The sequence below is a fragment of the Schistocerca cancellata genome, chromosome 1, assembly GCF_023864275.1.
Source record: "Schistocerca cancellata isolate TAMUIC-IGC-003103 chromosome 1, iqSchCanc2.1, whole genome shotgun sequence".
NCBI lineage: Eukaryota > Metazoa > Arthropoda > Insecta > Orthoptera > Acrididae > Schistocerca > Schistocerca cancellata.
The window spans coordinates 356,352,252-356,375,763 of record NC_064626.1 but is presented as its reverse complement, the minus strand read 5'-3'; the positions used below and the strand labels follow the sequence as shown (position 1 = coordinate 356,375,763).

At 40.9% G+C, this 23,512-nt stretch overlaps 1 protein-coding gene across 1 annotated transcript in view; it reads left to right on the top strand.

Moving 5' to 3' along the window:
* Nucleotides 1–19,694, top strand: part of LOC126176107 (ATPase inhibitor mai-1, mitochondrial-like) — a 93,271-nt gene extending 73,577 nt beyond the window's left edge. Inside the window, exon 3 of the mRNA XM_049923282.1 lies at nt 19,548–19,694. Coding sequence (XP_049779239.1) covers nt 19,548–19,694 — 147 coding nt within the window. The remainder of the gene's footprint in view (nt 1–19,547) is intronic.
* The last annotated feature ends 3,818 nt before the right edge of the window (nt 19,695–23,512 follow it).

The window sequence follows — 23,512 nt, the reverse complement described above, 5'->3', positions numbered from 1 at the left end:
TTGTCAGTGTTTTTTCCATGACTGTATTACTTTCGTAAAGTAAGAAAGAACCACCTTGAGTCACAATACATTTCGAGCCCTGGGGACCTATCTTTAGGTCGTTTAACAGACTGCATCAGTTGTCTTTTTCAGACATAGGTTAATACTGATCCTGATACGATTACAATGGTATATTAGAAAATGGCACATTGCGAATATTAGTTTACAAAACTGATGTTCAGATGTGTGTGAAATCTTATGAGACTTAACTGCTAAGGTCATCAGTTCCTAAGCTTACACACTACCTAACCTAAATTATTCTAAGGACAAACACACACACCCATGTCCGAGGGAGGACTCGAACCTCCGCCGGGACCAGCCGCACAGTCCATGACTGCAGCGCCTAAGACCGCTCGGCTAATCCCGCGCGGCTACAAAACTGAAACAAATCGAAAAACACCTTAATGTTTCTGGTAGTGGATACATGGTTTCAAACTACAATATGAGTAAATATGTTTATGTGGCATATACACACATTGTACGTAAGTGTATTATGCACATAAACATGGTTACACACAATGTCCTTCAAAACCATGTATCCACTACTAGAAACAATAGGTTATCTTTCCATTTGCCTTAGTTTTGTAAAATTATATTCACAAAGTGTCATTTTGTAATGTACTATTGTAATCTTACTAGGACTAGAGTTAACCTAAATCGGAGAAAAAAACTGAAGCAGGCAGTTAAACCGCCTGAAAATGAGTCCCCAGGACAAGAAACGAATCGTGCATTGAAATAAAATCACGGCTGTGACTGAAGGCGTTTGTTCTTTATGTTACGAAAGAAATTTTTAATTGCGCAGTTGGATATTTCTTCTTATATGATATACTTTTTTAAGTAAAGTTTTCCGTGCTTATGTTTATAGAGCAAATACTATTTTTATGAAGGTTTTCCAAAAGCAAATTATGTACATAAAAGTAATAAATAAATGTGGTTTCGGGATAGAATGAAAAACGTGAGCCTTTTTAATGTCCTCTTTAACAAATCGGATTCCCCTGTGATACATTCCTGGTACGTCCTGCTCGTATTGCATGTTGTTGATGTTGTGGTCTTCAGTCCCGAGACTGGTTTGATGCAGCTCTCCATGCTACTCTATCCTGTGCAAGCTTCTTCATCTCCCAGTACCTACTGCAGCCTACATCCTTCTGAATCTGCTTAGTGTATTCATCTCTTGGTCTCCCTCTACGATTTTTACCCTCCACGCTGCCCTCCAGTACTAAATTGGTGATCCCTTGATGCCTCAGAACATGTGTTACCAACCGATCCCTTATTCTTGTCAAGTTGTGCCATAAACTCCTCTTCTCCCCAATTCTATTCAATACTCCCTCATTAGTTATGTGATCTACCCATCTAATCTTCAGCATTCTTCTGTAGCACCATATTTCGAAACCTTCTATTCTCTTCATGTCTAAACTATTTATCGTCCATGTTTCACTTCCATACATGGCTACGCTCCATACAAATACTTTCAGAAACGACTTCCTGACACGTAAATCAATATTCGATGCTAACAAATTTCTCTTCTTCAGAAACGCTTTCCTTTCCATTGCCAGTCTACATTTTATATCCTCTCTACTTCGACCATCATCAGTTATTTTGCTCCCCAAATAGCAAAACTCCTTTACTACTTAATTGTCTCATTTCCTAATCTAATTCCCTCAGCATCACCCGTCTTAATTCGAATACATTCCATTATCCTCGTTTTGCTTTTGTTGATGTTCATCTTATATCCTCCTTTCAAGACACTGTCCATTCTGTTCAACTGCTCTTCCAAGTCCTTTGCTGTCTCTGACAGAATTACAATGTCACCGGTGAACCTCAAAGTTTTTATTTCTTCTCCATGGATTTTAATACCTACTCCGAACTTTTCTTTTGTTTCCTTTACTACTTGCTCAATATACAAGTTGAATAGCATCGGGGAGAGGCTACAACCCTGTCTCACTCCCTTCCCAACCACTGCTTCCCTTTCATGTCCCTTGACTCTTATAACTGCCATCTGCTTTCTTTACAAATTGTAAATAGCCTTTCGCTCCCTGTATTGTACCCCTGCCACCTTCAGAATTTGAAAGAGAATATTCCAGTCAACATTGTCAAAAGCTTTCTCTAAGTCTACAAATGCTAGAAATGTAGGTTTGCCTTTCCTTAATCTTTCATGCTGCATTTAAATATACGAGGGCGTGGTGAAAAGTAATGCCTCCGAATTTTTTATGCGAAAAGTCTTAAAGCTTTTTAAATGAAACAGATCTTATCAACATTCTACATCTTATTTTTCATGTTTGCATATTTGCAACCCTGTACCGCTAGAATTGTAGCGTGTGACATGGCGGTAGTAGCGTAACTATGTCGGCGCGTAATGAATAGTGTGTTGTAATCGTGTTTCGAATTCGAAGAGTTCGTCCACAGATGGTGCGCTCTCTCCTTCGGCATGACAATGGCAGACCACATACGAGCGCCGCGACATCTGCAACAACCCGACCCCTTAGTTTCACTGTCACCTATCATCCTCCATACAGTCCCGACTTGGCCCCATCTAATTTTCATCTGTTGCCAACACTTAAAGAACATCTACAACGACCTCATTTTGATGGTAATGAAGCGGTGCAACTATTAGTGAGGTTGTGGCTCCCTCAACAAAGTCAAACATTCTTCAATGACAGTATCTCCAAACTGGTCTCGCGCTGAGAGAAATATGTTCGTCGCCACGGTGAATATGTTGAGAAATACATATGTAGACATGAAGAACAAAGATGCAGAACGTTAAAAACAATTGTTTTATTTAAAAATCTTTCAGAGTTTTCATATAAAAAATTCGGAGGCATTGATTATCAGCACGTCCTCATAAATTGAACAGCTACTTTCGCAAAACCTTTTGTAAACCGGGTGAAGGAAGAGGTCTCATTTGTTCAAGGACTATCTTTGACATATGGAAGCGGTCCGATGAATCTACTTTTGCACGGTTCTCTACTAAATTACGTACACTCCTGGAAATTGAAATAAGAACACCGTGAATTCATTGTCCCAGGAAGGGGAAACTTTATTGACACATTCCTGGGGTCAGATACATCACATGATCACACTGACAGAACCACAGGCATATAGACACAGGCAACAGAGCATGCACAATGTCGGCACTAGTACAGTGTATATCCACCTTTCGCAGCAATGCAGGCTGCTATTCTCCCATGGAGACGATCGTAGAGATGCTGGATGTAGTCCTGTGGAACGGCTTGCCATGCCATTTCCACCTGGCGCCTCAGTTGGACCAGCGTTCGTGCTGGACGTGCAGACCGCGTGAGACGACGCTTCATCCAGTCCCAAACATGCTCAATGGGGGACAGATCCGGAGATCTTGCTGGCCAGGGTAGTTGACTTACACCTTCTAGAGCACGTTGGGTGGCACGGGATACATGCGGACGTGCATTGTCCTTTTGGAACAGCAAGTTCCCTTGCCGGTCTAGGAATGGTAGAACGATGGGTTCGATGACGGTTTGGATGTACCGTGCACTATTCAGTGTCCCCTCGACGATCACCAGTGGTGTACGGCCAGTGTAGGAGATCGCTCCCCACACCAAGACACCAAGATGCCGGGTGTTGGCCCTGTGTGCCTCGGTCGTATGCAGTCCTGATTGTGGCGCTCACCTGCACGGCGCCAAACACGCATACGACCATCACTGGCACCAAGGCAGAAGCGACTCTCATCGCTGAAGACGACACGTCTCCATTCGTCCCTCCATTCACGCCTGTCGCGACACCACTGGAGGCGGGCTGCACGATGTTGGGGCGTGAGCGGAAGACGGCCTAACGGTGTGCGGGACCGTAGCCCAGCTTCATGGAGACGGTTGCGAATGGTCCTCGCCGATACCCCAGGAGCAACAGTGTCCCTAATTTGCTGGGAAGTGGCGGTGCGGTCCCCTACGGCACTGCGTAGGATCCTACGGTCTTGGCGTGCATCCGTGCGTCGCTGCGGTCCAGTCCCAGGTCGACGGGCACGTGCACCTTCCGCCGACCACTGGCGACAACATCGATGTACTGTGGAGACCTCACGCCCCACGTGTTGAGCAATTCGGCGGTACGTCCACCCGGCCTCCCGCATGCCCACTATACGCCCTCGCTCAAAGTCCGTCAACTGCACATACGGTTCACGTCCACGCTGTCGCGGCATGCTACCAGTGTTAAAGACTGCGATGGAGCTCCGTATGCCACGGCAAACTGGCTGACACTGACGGCGGCGGTGCACAAATGCTGCGCAGCTAGCACCATTCGACGGCCAACACCGCGGTTCCTGGTGTGTCCGCTGTGCCGTGCGTGTGATCATTGCTTGTACAGCCCTCTCGCAGTGTCCGGAGCAAGTATGGTGGCTCTGACACACCGGTGTCAATGTGTTCTTTTTTCCATTTCCAGGAGTGTATTTATGTATGGAGAGCATCCATGGAAGTGTTCGGTACCGGTTTTCTTCTCCAAACTGTAAACTGTAGTGAACTTAAGCATCACATCATATTTGTGTCAGGAAACGTAATTAGAAATTACTGAAAAAAAAATCAACAACTCTTTTAAGATGTTTTGCACGTCTTAACGAATGGAAATCCTTTTCTTTGCAAGAGATGGTATAACTCCGTTCCACTGATTACCATTCAGTATTTATGTGCGTTGATGCCAAATGGTTCAAATGGCTCTTAGCACTATGGGACTTAACATCTATGGTCATCAGTCCCCTAGAACTTAGAACTACTTAAACCTAATTAACCTAAGGACATCACACAACACCCAGTCATCACGAGGCAGAGAAAACGTTGATGCCAAGGAGGACTGAACCTCACATTTTGTGAGGTGAGTGTTTATATTTTGTCCAATCTCTGTGCCGGCCGAGGTGGCCAGCGGTTCTAGGCGCTCAGTCTGGAATCGCGCGACCGCTACGGTCGCAGTTTCGAATCCTGCCTCGGGAATGGATGTGTGTGATGTCCTTAGGTTAGTTAGGTTTAAGTAGTTCTAACTTCTAGGGGACTGATGACCTCAGATGTTAACTCCCATAGTGCTCAGAGCCATTTGAACCATCCAATCTCTGTATAAATAAGTACGATGGGTAGTCATGAAACTTTAAGTAGTAAATCGAAAATATAAAGTTATATAGTTAATTTCTTGTTTCTTAGCACCTAAAGAAGTCACCTGGATTGGCCCAGCACGGCTGCAACATTTTCATTGCTACTGAAAACTAATTACCACACCATACTCCATTTTATCAACGGGCTGCAAAATTTTATTGTGGCTCATTCAGCAGTGTGCTGCTGTACTGTGTCGTGGTGGTTTCATTGTTTAGCAGAACTTGTAGACATGTATTTGCAAACAAACGAATACTTAATTACTTAGCTCTGTTTATTCGCGATGGTAATCAAAAGTTTACGAGTGCCCCTCATACATAATTCAAGAAATAGTCCTTGACAGAAGACGAAGCAAGAGAGTTCATATCGGCTTGTGTCCGTAGTTTCACCTTGAGACTTGGTTGGACCATACAGTAAGAAACATAAATTCGTATGTCGCTGTAGGTTAATGTTGTTCAGTTTACAGCAAATTTTGGAAATGATTTCCATTCGAGGAAATGCAAACATGCACACGTCTTATCGTGAACTCTAAATCGTTCGAACATTCCGTCTTATTATAAATAACCATTGACAAAATCTTCCACATGGAGTTAAAATCAGCACCCAATAAGCCCAGTACTTGAAGCGGCAGGCCGCGCGGGGTGGCCACTCGGTTAGAGGCGCCACGTCATGGATTGCGCGGCGCCTCCTGCCGGAGCTTCGAGAACTCCCTAGGGCATGAGTGTGTGAGTGAGTGAGTGTGTGTGTGTGTGTGTGTGTGTGTGTGTGTGTGTGTGTGTGTGTGTGTGTGTGTGCTTAGCGTAAGTTAGTTTAAGTTAGTCTAAGTAGTGTGTAAGTCTAGGGACCGATGACCTCAGCAGCCTGGTCCCTTAGGAATTCACACACAATTGAACATTTGAAGCGGCTGCTTTCATGTTGGAAAAGTAACACAGTCTCTTGGCTCGAATTATGTAGGCAGGCAAATCGTTTAGAGTTTGTGCTAACATGGGCTGCGCTGTAGAAGTGATTCATGAATTTAATGCAGCCGTCTTCCTTGATCGCCTGATCCATCAAAGCATTCCCATACTGACGCCCAAATGCCAGTGCAACGCTTCTCCATAAGTTTCTGCCAGCCTTATAAACGATGCGCGAACTTGACTCAGTGTTCACGTTGTCCATCAAATTATCCTCTTTTTGCAAGTCAGACAAGATATAGAATGCCGGACATTTGGCACACCGGACATTTGCCACGCCGGACATTTGCCACACTTGCTCTTTCGCCAGGTAGCGATCCCTCAGGTAAGGGACGCCCTTCCCCGCACTAACTCTGTCCGCCGTCTCCACATCTTACTCGATACAACCAGTACGTAAGGGACCTTCTTTTTCGACATCTTGGCCAAATACAGAGCTTCTTTTCCGAAATCGAAATATTTATAACTTTTGGGAAACGAAAGCAATACCGACGATTATGTCAGTATGTAATTAGTTCTGCCAAGTATAAATATAGATTCCTCTCTCTGTACGGTAGCTTCCTTTCACGCTTACTGATTGCGATAGAAACAGTCCATCGGCATGGGAGCAACAAGAAAGGAACGATGAAGCGAGAATGTGAATGTACGCTAATCATTTCTTTTTGGTCACTACATTTGTGCCTACCTTAATTACTACAACTGCATAACCAAAAGACAATAGGGAAATAATAAATGGGTTTGTGAATGTTTGAAAAGAAGAACGACATACTCCATATTAATTTACTCTCTAAAATCATTAATTAATAAAGTGTAGCGGGACAATGTTCAAAACATAACTGAAAACACGTTCACTAAATAGAGATAAGAACATCTATGATTGACATGTCATCTGAAGTCGACTTACAATTTAAAAATGTTAGAAATAAGGAAATGAAGTAATACAGAATGCTACGTTTGTAACGTACGTTGTTGTTCTACATTGTTTAGCTCTGGTATTTACAGGGTCACAGAGAATCTTAGGTTTTGGAGGGAAAAGCCGTAATTGTAATTATCTCAACTACAACAGAAACAAGGACAACTTAAGGAAAAATAATGTAAGCTCACAATCGACTTTGAAGCAAATAGTTCCTGTGACATAGTATGGGCAGAGGTTATATTCGACAACCGGAATAAATTAATAACTGGCCTCTTTTACCGACCCCCTGTCTCAGATGAAACAGTTGCTGAACAGTTCAAAGAAAACTTGAGTCTCATCACCCTACTCACACAATTATAGTTGGCAGTTACTTCAATCTACCTTCAGCATGTTGACAAAAATACATTTTCATACCCTATTGTAAATAGAAAACAACTTCCGTAATTGTTCTAAATGCTTTTTTTAAATTATTTTTAACAATTAGTTGACGAGACCATTCAAATTGTAAATGGTTGCGAAAGCACTCTTGACCTCTTAGCACAAATAATCCTGAGCATCGCGACGGATACAGGGATTAGTGAACACGCGTTCGTAGCGAGGCTCACTTCCGTAACAAAGAGATTCACCAAAACTAAACGCGATATATATTTATATAAGCAGCTAAAAATTCGGGTGACGTCTTTCTAAGAGATAGTCTCCAATCCTTCCAAACCATGTAAAAATCTACATCTACATCTACATCCATACTCCGCAAGCCACCTGACGGTGTGTGGCGGAGGGTACCTTCAGTACCTCTATCGGTTCTCCCTTCTATTCCAGTCTCGTATTGTTCGTGGAAAGAAGGATTGTCGGTATGCCTCTGTGTGGGCTCTAATCTCTCTGATTTTATCCTCATGGTCTCTTCGCGAGATATACGTAGGAGGGAGCAATATACTGCTTGACTCTTCGGTGAAGGTATGTTCTCGAAACTTCAATAAAAGCCCGTACCGAGCTACTGAGCGTCTCTCCTGCAGAGTCTTCCACTGGAGTTTATCTATCATCTCCGTAACGCTTTCGCGATTACTAAATGATCCTGTAACGAAGCGCGCTGCTCTCCGTTGGATCTTCTCTATCTCTTCTATCAACCCTATCTGGTACGGATCCCACACTGCTGAGCAGTATTCAAGCAGTGGGCGAACAAGCGTACTGTAACCTACTTCCTTTGTTTTCGGATTGCATTTCCTTAGGATTCTTCCAATGAATCTCAGTCTGGCATCTGCTTTACCGACGATCAACATTATATGATCATTCCATTTTAAATCACTCCTAATGCGTACTCCCAGATAATTTATGGTATTAACTGCTTCCAGTTGCTGACCTGCTATTTTGTAGCTAAATGATAAAGGATCTATCTTTCTGTATATTCGCAGCACATTACACTTGTCTACATTGAGATTCAATTGCCATTCCCTGCACCATGCGTCAATTCGCTGCAGATCCTCCTGCATTTCAGTACAATTTTCCATTGTTACAACCTCTCGGTACACCACAGCATCATCTGCAAAAAGCCTCAGTGAACTTCCGATGTCATCCACCAGGTCATTTATGTATATTGTGAATAGCAACGGTCATATGACACTCTCCTGCGGCACACCTGAAATCACTCTTACTTCGGAAGACTTCTCTCCATTGAGAATAACATGCTGCGTCCTGTTATCTAGGAACTCCTCAATCCAATCACACAATTGGTCTGATAGTCCATATGCTCTTACTTTGTTCATTAAACGACTGTGGGGAACTGTATCGAACGCCTTGCGGAAGTCAAGAAACACGGCATCTACCTGTGAACCCGTGTCTATGGCCCTCTGAGTCTCGTGGACGAATAGCGCGAGCTGGGTTTCACATGACCGTCTTTTTCGAAACCCATGCTGATTCCTACAGAGTAGATTTCTAGTCTCCAGAAAAGTCATTATACTCGAACACAATACGTGTTCCAAAATTCTGCAACTGATCGACGTTAGAGATATAGGTCTATAGTTCTGCACATCTGTTCGACGTCCCTTCTTGAAAACGGGGATGACCTGTGCCCTTTTCCAATCCTTTGGAACGCTACGCTCTTCTAGAGACCTACGGTACACCGCTGCAAGAAGGGGGGCAAGTTCCTTCGCGTACTCTGTGTAAAATTGAACTGGTATCCCATCAGGTCCAGAGGCCTTTCCTCTTTTGAGCGATTTTAATTGTTTCTCTATCCCTCTGTCGTCTATTTCGATATCTACCATTTTGTCATCTGTGCGACAATCTAGAGAAGGAACTACAGTGCAATCTTCCTCTGTGAAACAACTTTGGAAAAAGACATTTAGTATTTCGGCCTTTAGTCTGTCATCCTCTGTTTCAGTACCATTTTGGTCACAGAGTGTCTGGACATTTTGTTTTGCTCCACCTACCGCTTTGACATAAGACCAAAATTTCTTAGGATTTTCTGCCAAGTCGGTACATAGAACTTTACTTTCGAATTCATTGAACGCCTCTCGCATAGCCCTCCTCACACTACATTTCGCTTCGCGTAATGAAGACCATATGTGGCTTAAGTTCAAAGAAATAGTATCAACAGCACTCGAGCTATTCATACCAAATAAATTAATAAGAGACGGAACTGATCCCCCATGGTACACAAAACACGACAGAAAGCTGTTGCAGGAGCACCGCAAAAGGCACGTATAATTTAGACGAACGCAAAATCTCCAAGATTGGTGAAGTTTCACTGAGGCTCGAAATTTGGTGCGGATTTCAATGCGAGATGCATTTAATAGTTTCCACAACGAAACTCGCTCTAGAAATGTGACGGAAAATCCAAAGAGATACTGGCCCCATGTTAAGTAAACCAGCGGAAAGGCTCAGTAAGTACCTTTACTACGCGACAGCGACGGTAATGTTACTGATGACAGTGCCACTGAAGTGGAGTTAGTAAATGCGTTTTCCGAAATTCCTTCACCAAAGAAGACGAAGTAAATATTCCTTAATTCGAAATGAGAACAGCTGCAAACATAATTTAGAAGTAGATGTCCCCGGTGTTGGAAAGCAACTGAAATTACACTGTCAGTGACAGAGGAAATGATCAAATATCTTTTCAAAATGTCTCTAATGTATAAGAAAAGTAGGTCTAATACATCTGTTTCTGATGTTTTTTTAGTAACAATTAATTTTCGGTAGTAAGCTCCTTGCTTTTAATGACCTGTTTAAAGATAATCAACAATTTAGTAAGAAATTTTAATTTTTAAAGGACTATATCTAAATGTACTTAAGTAGATTTACATCTACTATAAATGTTTGCAGCTAAACTTAAATAAAAAATACTTTAGGTGCCAAAATTGTCAACCTTAGGATCAGATCAGTTTTGGGATGTCAATTTTAGGTGCAATTCAAAGGTTCAGTTCCCATTTTCTTTTACAACAGCGTATTCTATAAGTTTAAAAAATGGTTCAAATGGCTCTGAGCACTATGCGACTTAACTTCTGAGGTCATCAGTCGCCTAGAACTTAGAACTAATTAAACCTAACTAACCTAAGGACATCACACACATCCATGCCCGAGGCAGGATTCGAACCTGCGACCGGAGCGGTCGCTCAGCTCCAGACTGTAGCGCCTAGAACCGCACGGCCACTCAGGCCGGCCTATCAGTGTAACAAACCATGATATTTTAGATGATAGTTGCGATTCTGAAGCTTCAGAAAATTATTTTAGAACTCACAATTATTTAATAGTATGGCCATAATATTGGAAGGTAGAAAAAAGTTATCTTAACGTGACAACAATAGGGATACTTTTGTGAGGCTTGAAACACTTTTTAATTTTTACATTTAAGGGTGATTCGCATCACACTTTGCACAGGCTTTGGACCTTGAAAATGATAAATGGCCGTCTACCATTCTGGCGGGTGTATAATCAGCCTAAACACGCTGAACTAATGTACACTCTATTTACAATTACAACTTAATATTAGCTCCTATAATGCTGCTTCAATGTTTTAATAATTTTATCTCAGTAATCTGCGAGGACTCAGTGGTCTTCATAGTTTTAGGCCTAATGTTGCCTGTCTCTTCATAATTCTTTACGATTCTCTCTATCCTGTCGTCCAGCTTCAAGTACTTCTTCTTCCTCTTCTTACCTTCAAGATTCATTTCCAATTTCATGTACATGCAGTTTGTGAGCTCTGCTTCCTTTTTCAAGCACTCCACCAAATAGTTGATTATAGGGTGAGAGGTTTCAATAATACTATTTATTTTGTTGTGCCACCCTTCAACAGCATTCGTCGTTCGGTGCCTTTTTCCGTAACAGTCCCACATTTCTATTGCGATATCCTCATTCTCTAGCCAGTTATCCACAAAGTAGTCAAAAAATTGAGAGAACCTTCCGTTATCAGGAGCTTCTGCATGAATCTCAATTCATTCATTGCTTACGTCCTCCGGTTTTACAACTGCCAACGCCGCACACATGCTGACGTGAAGTCTTAAATCCTCGTTCTAGAGGTACTCCTCAGTTAGACCGAGAACTCGAATTCTTCCCCATAAACTCTTCTTCATATGGAAATAGAATCCATTTGTTTAGGACATCACTCAGAGACTGCCTGTTTTATCAGACGAAACGGGCGAACATATGTGTCTTTCTTCTTATTAGGGAGCAGTGCAAATACAGTAGGAAGAATGTTTGTTTCTTTAATGTGGCCTCCTAAATCTACGTGTATGGTGTAGATCTTTGCAAAGTGCTTGCTGCATCTCTTAAATGTTCCATCCATAAAAAAATAGGAACATGTTTGTAAACTTTCTTTTACTTTGCTTCCACTAAAAATCATTATTCTCACCTCTAATCTATCGTCTTCCAGAAGAAAACTACTGCAATCTCCCATTTTTAATAGATCTTCATGAAGACCAATTTCATAAGAGTTCGTAGGCTCTTGTTGTTTCCCCCGATCTCGACTTCATCGACGACGCACGGTTCTCTTCATAGATTCTGAATTAGGCATCACTGTAACAAAGTCATAAATTTTATTATGTAGATTTCCCATTTCATTCGCGTATATCTCCGATAACTGTATAGTTTCTTCTCGAGACCTTCTCTTCGCCCTTTCCACTTGCTTTCTCACTTTCAGAGCCGCATCGTCAGGTGGTCCACAGAGATGTTCCAATACGTTCAACACTTCTCCGTTCCTCGAAAGCAGCTTTCCCTTGCAATGATCCGCTTTTCGGCGTAAGCACATCCATGTAACAACACCTTCTTTGGATTCCCTCTGTTTAAGATACACGTAAACTTTGTAATGAGCAGAAGGCCTGCCCTTGTTCATTGTAATAACTTCCATACTGATGGTCACGTTAAGAACTTCGAAAGCAAAGCTTCCCGTCTATACCCTTCGAGGAGGAGGGGGAAACAAGGGACCCAACCCTTAGGAGCAGGTAAAATCGTGGCAAATGTCCGGCGTGGCAAATGTCCGGACACCCAAGATATATTCTGCATTTGTGGATGTAGTTAAAAGTCTTATTTAGACCAGACGCATTTCGCTTTACCTCGCATCTGCGTGGTCACTGTAACAATGTCGTTTTCGTTACAAATCTGTTTGTCAAGATTGTAAAGTGTTCTCAAGTTTAAATTACTATTATTCCTCACGGTTTTTGGCTCTTACTTGAACGGCACTTCACTAACACAGAATATACTTCCAGTTTCACATTTTGTAAATGCACGTTGACCTCGAGTGCTTTGTTTTGATCGTGCAGATTGCAATCGTCTTTTCTTCTGTTTTGCCTCAAAGACAAAAAAGGATCGCACTCCGCGCGACCGAAGGCGAAAAACTGTGGCAGTGATGAATGAAAAACAGTTAAGAAAGCCAATTGTAAATAGTGCAGCGCAGGAAATAACGCAAAATGACAAAAGCTTCAGATAAAGCCCGTCGACACCAGCCACTGCTAGCGAGAGGGGAAGGAGCAGATTATGTGAAGAAACACCGTAAGTAGCTTGCACACCAACTTTATAAAAAAAAAACGCTGTTTTTAACCTAAAAGAATCAAAAAATAAAAAATAAATGTACAAACGTGTGTATCAAATTTACAGAACACCACATGAGATGCCTTGTAAATAAAAGCGAAACGCGTCAGTTGTAATTCTTTTTAATTACATTGCAGTCAGCTCAAGACAGCTAACCTATAATATCAGATGTTAATAGCTGCTGCGGAAGATAATCACACAAATAAACGTATTATAATAATGAAAATAGACTAATCTAGAGGAGGAGGAAAGATAGAGGGGACGGAGAGAACGAGAGGAAGTTGTATTCGAACTCAGAATACGCTCAAGAATTCTGCAGAACAGTCGTGGGATTGCCATATACGATTTGTAACAGCTACCGTAAAGTTAAGTATGACGACGCAGAAAGCTATGAAGTTTCTCCCCAGTACAATTCCATTGTCTTAAACACTGTGCCATTTCGCTCAATGACATAAAATAATTTTGTGTCCAAGATATGAAGATGATAGAGGATCCGAAATTGAGTACCTGTGAAATAAATTACTAGTGCTCTGAGATAAATATCTGTTTGTTTTTATTGGTATACACGACCTACGTCTTCTTGTTGTGGTCTTCACTCCAAAGACTCTATGATACTCTATCCTGTGCAAACCTCTTAATTTCCAAATAACATTTGTAACCTACATACTTCCGAATTTGCGTACTGTATTCATTTCTCTGTCTCCATCTACGATTTTTACCCCCCCCCCTCCCCCCCCCCCCCCCCCACACACACACACTTTCCTCCAGTACTAAATTCGACATCCCTTGATGTCTCAGAATGTGTTCTCTCAAGTGATCCCTTCCTTTAGTCAGGTTGTGGCGCAAATTTCTTTTCTCCCAAATTCTATTTAGTACTTCCTCATTAGTTACGTGGCCTACCCATCTAATCCTCAGAATTCTTCTGTAGCACCACATTTCAAAAGCTTCTATTCTCTTCATGTCTTAACTGTTTATCGTCTTTGCCTCACTGCCGTACATGGCTACACTCCATACCATACTTCCAGAAACTACTCCCTGGTAGTTAGATCTATATTCGATGTTAACAAATTTCTCTTCTTCAAAAATGCATTTCTTGCCATAGTCAGTCTAAATGTTATAGTCTCCCTACATCTCTTGTTTTGCTGCCCAAATAGCAAAACTCATCCACTACTTTAAGTGTCTCGTCTCCTAATCTAATAACCTCAGCATTACCCGATTTAATTCGACTACATTCCATTATCCTTCTTTTCTTTTGTTAATGTTCATCTTCTATTCTCGTTTCAAGCCACTGTCCATTCCATTTAATTGCTCTTCCAAGTCCTTTTCTGTCTCCGACAGTATTACAATGTCGTCGGCAAATCTGAAGATTTTTACTTCTTTTCCTGGGCTTCAATTCCCACTCCAATTTTTTATTTGCTTTATTGCTTGCTCAATTCACAGACTGAATAACATCGGAGATATGCTGTAGCTGTTGTGTGATGTCCTTAGGTTAGTTAGGTTTAAGTAGTTCTAAGTTCTAGGGGACTGATGACCATAGATGTTAAGTCCCATAGTGCTCAGAGCCATTTGAACCATATGCTGTAGCTCTGTCTCACTGACTTCTCAACACCTGCTTCCCGTCTATGCCCTTCGACTTTTATAACTGCAGTCTGTATTCTGTACAAGTTGTAAATAGCCTTTCTCTCCTTGTATGTTATCCTTGCTACCTTCACAATTTCGAAGAGGGTATTCCAATCAACATTGGCAAAAGCTTTCTCTAAATCTACAAATGCTATAAACGTAGGTTTTCCCTTTCCTTAACGTACCTTCTGAGATAATCCGTAGGGTCAGTATTGCCTCGTTCGTTCCTACTTTTCTCTAGGATCCAAACTGAGCGTCCTCGAGGTCGGCTTCTACCAGTTTTTCCGTAAAGAATTCCTGTTAGTATTTTTCTACCATGACTTTTTAGACTGGTAGTTTACAGGATTCACATCTGTCAGCACTTGGTTTCTTTGGAATTGGAATAATTACATTCTTCTAGAAGTCTGAGAGTATTTCGCCTGTCCCATACATCTTGCACACGAGATGGAATAGTGTTGTCGTGTCTGGCTCTCACAAAGCTGTCACTAGTCCTGACGGAGTGTCGTCTACCTCCGGGGTCTTGTTTCGACTTAGATCTTTGAGTTCTCTGTCAGATCCTTCTCGCAGTATCATATCTCTCATCTACTTCCTCTGCCATTACTATAAAATTGCCCTTAAGTACATCTCCCTTGTATAGACCTTCTGCGTTGTCTTTCCACTTTTCGGCTTTCCCTTCTTTGTTTAGAACTGGTTTTCATCTGAGCTCTTGATATTCATGCAGCTGCTTCTCTTTTTTCGAAAAACCTCTTTAATTTTTCTGTCTTCTAGTCATTCCTGCTTAGTCATTTTGCACTTTCTGTCATTCTCATTTTTAGACGTTTGTATTCCCTTTCACCTGGTTCATTTACTGCATTGTTATATTTTCTCTTTCAATGAACTAAATTCAACATCTTCCGTTTTATTAAGGATTTCTGCTAGGCCTTATATTTTTACTTATTTACTTCTTTAGCTATTTCATCCCTGAAAGCTACTCATTCGTCTTCTTGCTTTCCCCTGTTCTTGTCAGTAGTTGACTAATGCTCCCACAGAAACTCTCAGCAACCTCTGGTTCTTTCAACTTATCCAGATGCCACTTCCTTAATTTCGTACCTTTCTGCAATTTCTTCAGTTTTAATCTACAGTTCATAAACAATAAGTTGTGGTCAGAGTCCACATCTGTCTCTGGAAACGTCTTACAATATAAATCTCGTTCCAAAATCTCTGTCTTATCATTGTATAACCAAACTGAAAACTTTGGGTGTCTCCAGGTCTCTTCCACCTACACAATCTTCTTTCATATGTTAGTGATGATTAAATTATGCTCTGTGCGAGATTCTACCAGGCGGCTTCCTCTTTCACTTGTTTCCTACAATTCATATTCACCTACTATTTTTCCTTTTCTTTCTTCTCCTAGTGTCGAATTACAGTCCACCATCCCAATTAACTTTTCGTCTCCATTAACTGAATAATTTCTTTTATCTCATCATACTTTTCTTCAATCTCTACATCACCTGCTGAATTAGTTGGCGTGTAGCTTTCTACTTCTGTGGTGGATGTGGGCTTCGTGTGTCTTGGCTACAATAATGCGTTCACTATGCTGTTCACAGTAGCTAACCCGGATTCCTATTCTATTGTTCATTATTAAACGCACTCCTACATTACGCCTGTCTGATTTTATGTTTACAGCTCTGTATTCTCCTGACCAAAAGTCCTGTTCCTCCTCCCACATAATTTCACTGATTTCTAGCCATTTTCCTTTTCAAATTCTCTAACTCACCTGCCTGATTAAGGGATCTAACATTCTACGCTCCATCCCGTAGAACGCCAGTTTTGTTTCTCCTGATGACAACATCCTCCGTATGCCGGGCCGCCTAAGGCAAGGATTGCATAATATTAAAAAGGAGCAACATTGAAACAATCTTTCACTCAAGGACCATAATCAAGAATATGCTTGACTCAGCGAAGGATGAACTAGGAATAAGACACGTGGAGTCAACAGCATCAGTTGCGAGTGTGGCAGACAGTACAGCGGCCAGATGCAGCGATGCATATCGCAGCACTGCTCACAGCACGTAAGTAGCGTTCGCCTATGCCAAACGGAGAAATCTGCAGTGGCGCTACAGTCTCAAGGTAAACCATATGTTTGATTGTGCAGGGCGAACAGGTTCTGCGATTTACTGGAAGAACATTTTAGAAAATGCAACACGTTTACTAAAGAGACTGCTTACACTATGCTTGTCCGCTCTCTTTTGAAGTGTTGCTCTGCGGCGCGGGATCCGCATCAATTAGGATTGACGGAGGACGCCGAGAAAGTCCAAAGAACGAAAGAAGGGCAGTTCGTTTTGTATCATCGCGAAATAGGGAAGAGAGTGCCACGAATACGACATGCGAATTGGGGTGGCAATCATTAAAACAAGACGTTTCTCAATGCGACAGGATCTACTCATGAAATTTCAATTATCAGCTTTCTCTTCAGATTGCGAACATATTTTGTTGGTGCCCATCTACAGAGAGAGAAAAGATAATTATAACAAAATAAAACAAATCAGAGCTTGCACTTTTGAACTGCGGAGCAATCATGGAGGTGTAGATACATCGGTTAACAGTTCGTGCAGACCGCAGTAAAGTGGCTTTTTGTAGTTCGATTTTCAGGTCCTCGTGTCTGGTAACTTTTCCCAGTTCTTTGTCGTCGATTGTGCTATCACCTGAGATACCAATGTCAGTGATCCACCTTGTCTCTTTCTCCACAATTGTGTTGTCTAGTACATTGTGTTGCAGCATTCGATCTGTCTGACGTCGAAGTCCCGCAGAAATTTGGCACCTTTGTTTTCGACCATTTTTGTAGCTTTTGGTCCCACCAATTCTTTGCCAGCTGCAGATGATAATTTTGGCATTAATTCTAGCGGATCATCTCTGCCACAGTATTTCGGCTCTGCACGTAACTAGTTACGGCGATCTCTTGTAACAGCTCAAGATGTGCACGATTGTTTCCTCAGATTCTTTGCAGAGTGTGAACTTCGGGTGTTCTGCTGATCTCTAGATGCTAGCCTTGATGACGTTAGTTCTGAGGGTTTTGTCCCTCTGCAGCAAAAGTGAATGCTTCAGTTTCCACCTTTAGACTTCCACTGGTCAGATTTTCTTTCCTCGTCTATTTTGTTTCACATGTTCTCCAAAACCTGCCCATGTATTGCTGTATTACCGAAGCTGTCAGTCCAGTACTGGAGCGCACCTTTTCGGTGTTGTTTCTTGGTTTACTGCACTTTGAGAAGCGTTCTATTGTTGACTTCAGTAATAGACGATTCTTGGCTATTTTTCACATAGTCGACCAATGCATGTAACTCTTGTTCCGTTGTCTGCCTAACTTGCAAGAGCCCTCCACCGCCAGTTTTTTTCTACTTGGGTCCAGCTGTTTTTATTATTATTATTATTATTATTATTATGGGCCACAAGCCTCTCTAATACCAACTTGAAGCTATGCTCATTAAAATTATATAGATTCAGACAACAATGACAATACATCCGTGGTGGTAGGCTTTGCTTGAAAATTTATCTACTATACAGGAAATTGGGCATGGCGTTCAACTGGACCTTGTGCCTCCATAGCTTGGTTTTCCCGCTTGCTTCTTGTTCTGAAATTACCTACTCCTGATCTGAGTGTTTCTCACAGCAAGGTATTAGGCACTGGGCAACTATAATGCGCAGAACGATGTTGGCAAGATTTGCATCTAATTACCACTGTCTTGCATTTTCAGCTGTTACAATTGTTACTGTGTTTCCCTGTATTACAGACATGGTTACTTGTATAAGTAATTCTTAACGTAACTTCGTCTGCTATAGGTGGTATCCAAGCGGATAGGAAATGATGTGGGCCCGTCAGATGAGGAGCAACTAATGGAAATGTTCTGGGAAGTCCGTCTGCTGTACTTATTCACATCTCGTTACGAAATTTAGCTGTATTTTGAGGTCAATTTTCTTCTCGTTATTTGTCACGGAACACACATATTATTTTTAACAGCTGATCGCTTCGTACGGGAGCGACGTTCTTCGCACATCGATATACAAGGACACTGACTAGGTTCCCATTCTCTCTGTTTAAAGTTTTCTTATGACGCGTCGTTTAGTTGTCTGAAAATAGTTTTGCATCTGAAAATAACTTTGTAAGTCTCTAGTGTACCTTTTGATGACCTCAGATGCTACAAACACGTGTTTCGATGCTATACTGGTAGTGGCACTCAGTACTAAGATTGATGCTACTGGGAAAAAAGTCATATTAAGTGTATATTGTTGATATTTTTATTAAACAACAGTGGCGCTTTTCGCAAGCGATTGTAAGCTGTTTAGTTCACTGTAGTTATTTAGTTATATTTTCCTGTATACAGCAGACAATTGTGTAGTCAGAGAGCAAAGGTACTGTACGTGCCACAAACGGTAGTGTAAACGCCGAACGGTGTATAAAACTGCCTAAAACAGTACGTATCGGAGCCAAGATGAGTCGATATGGAACCGTTATCCATGAAACGAAGAATATCTTCAATTTATTTCAGAGCTGATTAGTAGCCAAATACCGTGAAAATTAATATTGCATATAGTGAATACTTCACTAATAAATACCTTCGTAATAGTCACACGGTGCCATTATAGTTTCATACACTTTTGGCTCGAATTGGAATGTGTACTGTTTGGTCCGTTGGTTAACTGTGTTTCGAATACCTTAGCAACATAGCTCACTGCTTTTTAGTTTTATATTGTTTAAATTTTTATTCCTAAGAGTTTGTTCTTTCTGTGAAACGATTTGAAAATATTATTCTTTATCTATCATTCCAGTGCCATAAATTGGATCCTTTTGTCGTGCGAAATGTCATGGTCTGGCCTAACAGTATGCCTTGGTATTAAATTCTGTATGCACGCTTTATGTTTTATTTTGCTATGTTGCAGGATAACGAACTTATCAACAAATTGAAAGAGAGGAGGCTCAAAGAAATTCAGGAACGTAAGGATGAAATTAAACAGCATGAGAAGGCTATAGCTGACGCAAAACGTGAACTTGAAGAACTCGAGAAGAATTTAGAAGCTGACGAGTAATGTTGCACATACTTTAAAATACGTTTGTAGCAAGAAAAGATTTGGAAAATTCAATGTTGCAGGAAATTAGCTAAAATACACGCTACTTACAAGTACACTTTCAGTTTTAAGCTTCAGTGGAACGGCAAATTATGTTTTCAGCTACGCCTTACTAATACGCAGCCTGGAGTGGGTTTAAAATTCCCTCCTCTTGCGCGAGCGTCCGTAAGTTGAAGTGTCTGCCACCAGATCGCGCTAGTGACGCCGGTGTTGGAGACTGCAATACTTGAAACAAATTGTCTGTATCACACAAACCCCCAAGTAGGTTCACAGACCTTTGTGTAAGCAGTGTATAAAACATCGTGAATCGTTCAGTTTGACGATACGAATAACAAGTGAACATCTTTTCGTATTGTTTTGTCGGCGGCACGTTTGGCGCATGAATACACTTTGGAAGTAGATCCACAGTGAATTCATTGATCAGTATAGTGTGGTGTGAGTGGGGTCGGTGTGGTAAAAATTGGTAAATTTGTGTATCGGAACATCGTAAAGTCGAAGCGATTCGACTTTCAGTCGTGTGGTTATGCATCTAAGGATATATTTTTTGTTATTCGCCGCGATCCTGCTTGGATACACCAGCGCAGAAGACGTAAGTAAACAACTGTGGCTGTCGTAGAGAAGATAATACCTAGTCTGTGTGTTGTTCGTTTTGTCATACCTTAGAAATATAAATACTACAGACTTTTATGACCCCTATGGCTCAGTTTAATGCGTGTAGGAGCAGTGCACGTAATAATTTTATTGACGGTGCAGCACATTTGTGCTACTTTTATATTTGAAAACACAGGTGTTTACTGTGCGTGCCGCACCGGAAGCGGACCATGTGATTATCAGGTGGCCGAGTACTGTCATTTACTTGCATTACTCTCCTAGTAAAATTGAAACAAGACTTTGTAGCGGTTATATGTGAAATATGGTGCTTAGAGCCTTAAGTAATTTTAATTTTTGATACTTAAAAACTGTAGTATATAACTGGCGAACTTGTGTTCATGAAATCGAAAATACTGTTTGTAGAACAGGTGGCAAAGGCTCGAAAATACGGACATAAGTTGCAGTTTCTTACATTATGCAAGGATGGCGATATGGTGTTAAAAATATATCAAATGCCAGATACATGAAGTCTTCCCATATCATGTAGCGACACTCGTGGTTCAAACGTCTGTGGAATTGATGAATTGTTTACTCGGCACAAACATTCGCAACTTTCAAGTTTTGGTGCAGGTTACTCTGTTTGTGCCTCTATGTCCTACTGTTTTAAAGCAACTGAACGGATACGTGCGACTTAGGTTAATGGTTGTGATGAAGTAATACATTCCTGTTTTTTTCAGGTGCGTGTACATCTAATCGTTTAAATATTTTGCTAACAGTCAATAACTGTAAAATGAAGTTTGATTCCTACATTTTTATAGCTAATGGATTGCGAATGCGTTATTGTTCGGAAATAATCAGAAGCTAGTGTCAGTAGAACTGCTAGTCGGGGTAAGGGCAGGATAACACAACAACCAAGATTGTTTTTCCCTATCTATGGATGACATTTCTGAGCTCCAGAAGTGTTTTAGTTGCTTTCAGCAGAGGAAACATGCCGAGAAATGATCTACCTTAGTATCAGATATTTTCAGTTTATTTTAAGAACACAAAATAGAATCTAAATTAAGTCGTACGAAGCAGTTAAATAAAATATTACTTCGGTTACATAAATTGACACACCTTTGAACCTTATACGTTATAAACAGCTTACTTCCTTTACTCCCGAAACCCTCGTAAAATTTTTTTTTCGTTACATTATCATACATTATACAGGGCGCCGAGGAGAAGTGTACAGTATTCAGGGATATGACAGAAGCGACAGTTGGAAGCAAAGTAGTCGAGTAAATATGGGCACTAAAGTACGTACCTTAAGAGCTACTGAGCACCCTTATGATGTGCCTTTTAGATCCTATGTTTAGTAGAAAACTTTCATGTTTTGTCCATACTACCATCTTCCAAAATATGGAAAGTAAAAGAGCATGCAGCAGAAGAGATTGGAGAGTATCTAAGAATAAAACAGTAGCGCTCATAGTTCTGAAGGTATGCATTTTAGAGCTCGTGTTCCTAGATCTTTTTGCTTTAGATGATATTTCCTATCGAGTCCCTGAATGCTGGCCATTCCGTCGGGGACACCAAATAATTGTGTGTATTCAAATTCAGGGAGCTCAAATTTCATTTAGTTGCTTTCTAATTATCGTGCCCTTTTCACTAGATTCTTTATGTGTGCGTTGTTATTGAGCGTTTGATAGGCATCAAAAAGAAAGGAAAAATAAGCATTCCACCCTATAATAAATTTAAAGAAGTTAAAAGTTGGGTCAGTTGCCCCAAAATGAAAATATTCCCGATATTGTATTTCGTGTATAATTCTGTGTTCAGTTGCATGCTTCAAATGAAACTTGTAGTTTCAAGTATTATCTGAAGCTTAATGGAAATTAGATATCATAAAGAGAAAATATTTTACTGTCTGGAGAAGGGAGTTTGATTAGGTTACAACTACTATAATTTCGACGGCTTTACTTCAAATGCCCGAGCTGAAGCAATGTTAAATCACTTAGTGCAACAGCAAACCGTTCATTACAAAGAGTAGCGAAGAAAAGAATGTCTCGTGGAATTAACGAGTGAAATATAGCATTATAAATAAGCCATAATTTGCGGAGTGATACGTGTCCCCTCCCTCCCCCCCCCCCCCCCCCGCTCTTAATCTATTTTTCTATCGTTCTTTCCAAAAGCAACCAACTAAGCGCAATATATTCTTAATTTAAAAGAAGAAGCTTCTACATCCGAAGACTGGTGAACTTGTAATTTTAAAAAAATGAGTTCTCAAGTACTGCTAAGTTATCCCAAATACTACTCCCTATCTGAAATTTATGTAAGTGACAGGAATGTGATACAATTTAGGTAGGCAGATGTGCTATTCCAAAACTGAAAGACGAAGTGTAAAGATTTTGTAACTTTTTTATAGTACCGCAATACGTCAATTAAGTCGTTTGTGTGAGAAACATTTTCAGATATAAAATACAAGAAAACAACGATAGCGTTCTGGAGCAAATGTATTTTGCGAATCAAACGCGCTTTTGATAAATAGTATAAGAAGGCCTTTCACGGGCTCTGTATTAATCGGCTCGTGTAGCAATAAAAAATAGCAAGTGTGTCGTATTTTCTGTGATTAAATAAGAACCGTAGCGAACATTAGATGCACGGTTTCGTTAGTCAAGTAATAAGAGGATTGTCGGACAGATGTAGTTGAATGTCAGCGTAGGAGCAGATTAAGCAAGAGCTTGATAACATAACGCCCTTCTTGAACAAAACTCTTTACGGATTAATGCCATTTTTATTAGTCAAGATACGTCTTAAGAGCATAGTTCCCAGTTTGGAACAGATCTATTTAGTTCTGAATTAATATGGTGTTAACGGGTAAACAATGAATACTAACAACAGAGTCGAATCTATTACGTTCCAGAATGCAGTTACTTTTCCATATGACCTATTGCTGTCGATCTTACCTACACATTAGTGTGAGATACCGAATGCTAACACTCAGTCTTGCAATGAACGGCCATTACCAAGAGCAAAGTATATCATTTAATATAGAGTGAACCCGAATTGAACCGACAAGTTTTCGGAGATTTCTCAGGGACATTTTGGGGGTATTTCGGTGTAAAGGACGCGTGGTCTCCTTTGCATCGTTAGAGTAATAGTTTTTGTCGTAGTACCTGTGCTGCACTGAAAATATCAGTAAAACACCGCAAATG